Genomic DNA, 876 nt, shown 5'->3' on the forward strand with positions numbered 1-876 from the left:
AAAAATAAATACATACATACACAGATAAATAAGTAAATAAGAAGTATCTTTAATAGACATTGCATGAAATCTCAGGTGTTCAATCTAAACCAAAAAAAAAACCAAAAAAGGCATTGCTTAGTAGGGATAATTGCATCAGATTTTACCTCTAGCACTGCTGAGTGGCTTCAGGTACAATGCTAATTCTTCTACACATTTCTTGGCTTCCTCATAATGCTTTGTATCTTCCACCCCACTACACAAAGTAATGGGCTGCTGTTCAGGGACCTGGACGCCAAAAGAAAAGGTCTGTTTGAGTGTTCATTAATTATGCACTGATAACTCTTAACACTGGCAACATCAAAACTCCCACCAAATTTACTGGATTCTTTCAGAAGACTTTTCCTATATACACACACCTACTGCATTTTTTTGTTTGGTTTCTGTAACAGTCTTATGAGATAAAATTCACATACCATATAATTGACTGATTTAAAGCATACAATTCAATGTTTTTAGTGCAACCATCACCATAATGAACGTAAGAACATTTTCATCATCCCAAAAAGAAATCCCATATCCTTTTTAGTCATCCTTCATTTCCTCCCGAACCCCACCAGCCCTAGGTAACATGAATCTACATTCTATAGGTCTATGTATGCATTTGCCCATTCTGAACTTTTCACGTAAATGAAACCACTGAATCATAAAAGGAGGTCTTTTCTGACTAACTTCTTTTACTCACTATAATGTTTTCAAGAGTCAGACAGGTTGAAGCATGTATCATCACTTTTTTATTGCTGAATAACATTCGATTGTGTGGATATATCAATCTTATTCATACAAACATCAGTTGATAGACATTTGGGTTGTTTCTATTTTTTGACTATAAAAATA

The 876-nt window shown here is 34.1% G+C and overlaps 1 protein-coding gene across 1 annotated transcript in view; it reads right to left on the reverse strand.

Annotated features, from left to right (window-relative positions):
- RC3H1 (ring finger and CCCH-type domains 1) overlaps positions 1 to 876 on the reverse strand; it is a 53201-nt gene that overhangs the window by 41092 nt on the left and 11233 nt on the right. The window contains exon 2 of the mRNA XM_008578276.1: positions 147 to 267. Coding sequence (XP_008576498.1) covers positions 147 to 267 — 121 coding nt within the window. The remainder of the gene's footprint in view (positions 1 to 146; positions 268 to 876) is intronic.

The sequence above is a fragment of the Galeopterus variegatus genome, unplaced genomic scaffold, assembly GCF_000696425.1.
Source record: "Galeopterus variegatus unplaced genomic scaffold, G_variegatus-3.0.2 Scaffold1655, whole genome shotgun sequence".
Lineage (NCBI taxonomy): Eukaryota > Metazoa > Chordata > Mammalia > Dermoptera > Cynocephalidae > Galeopterus > Galeopterus variegatus.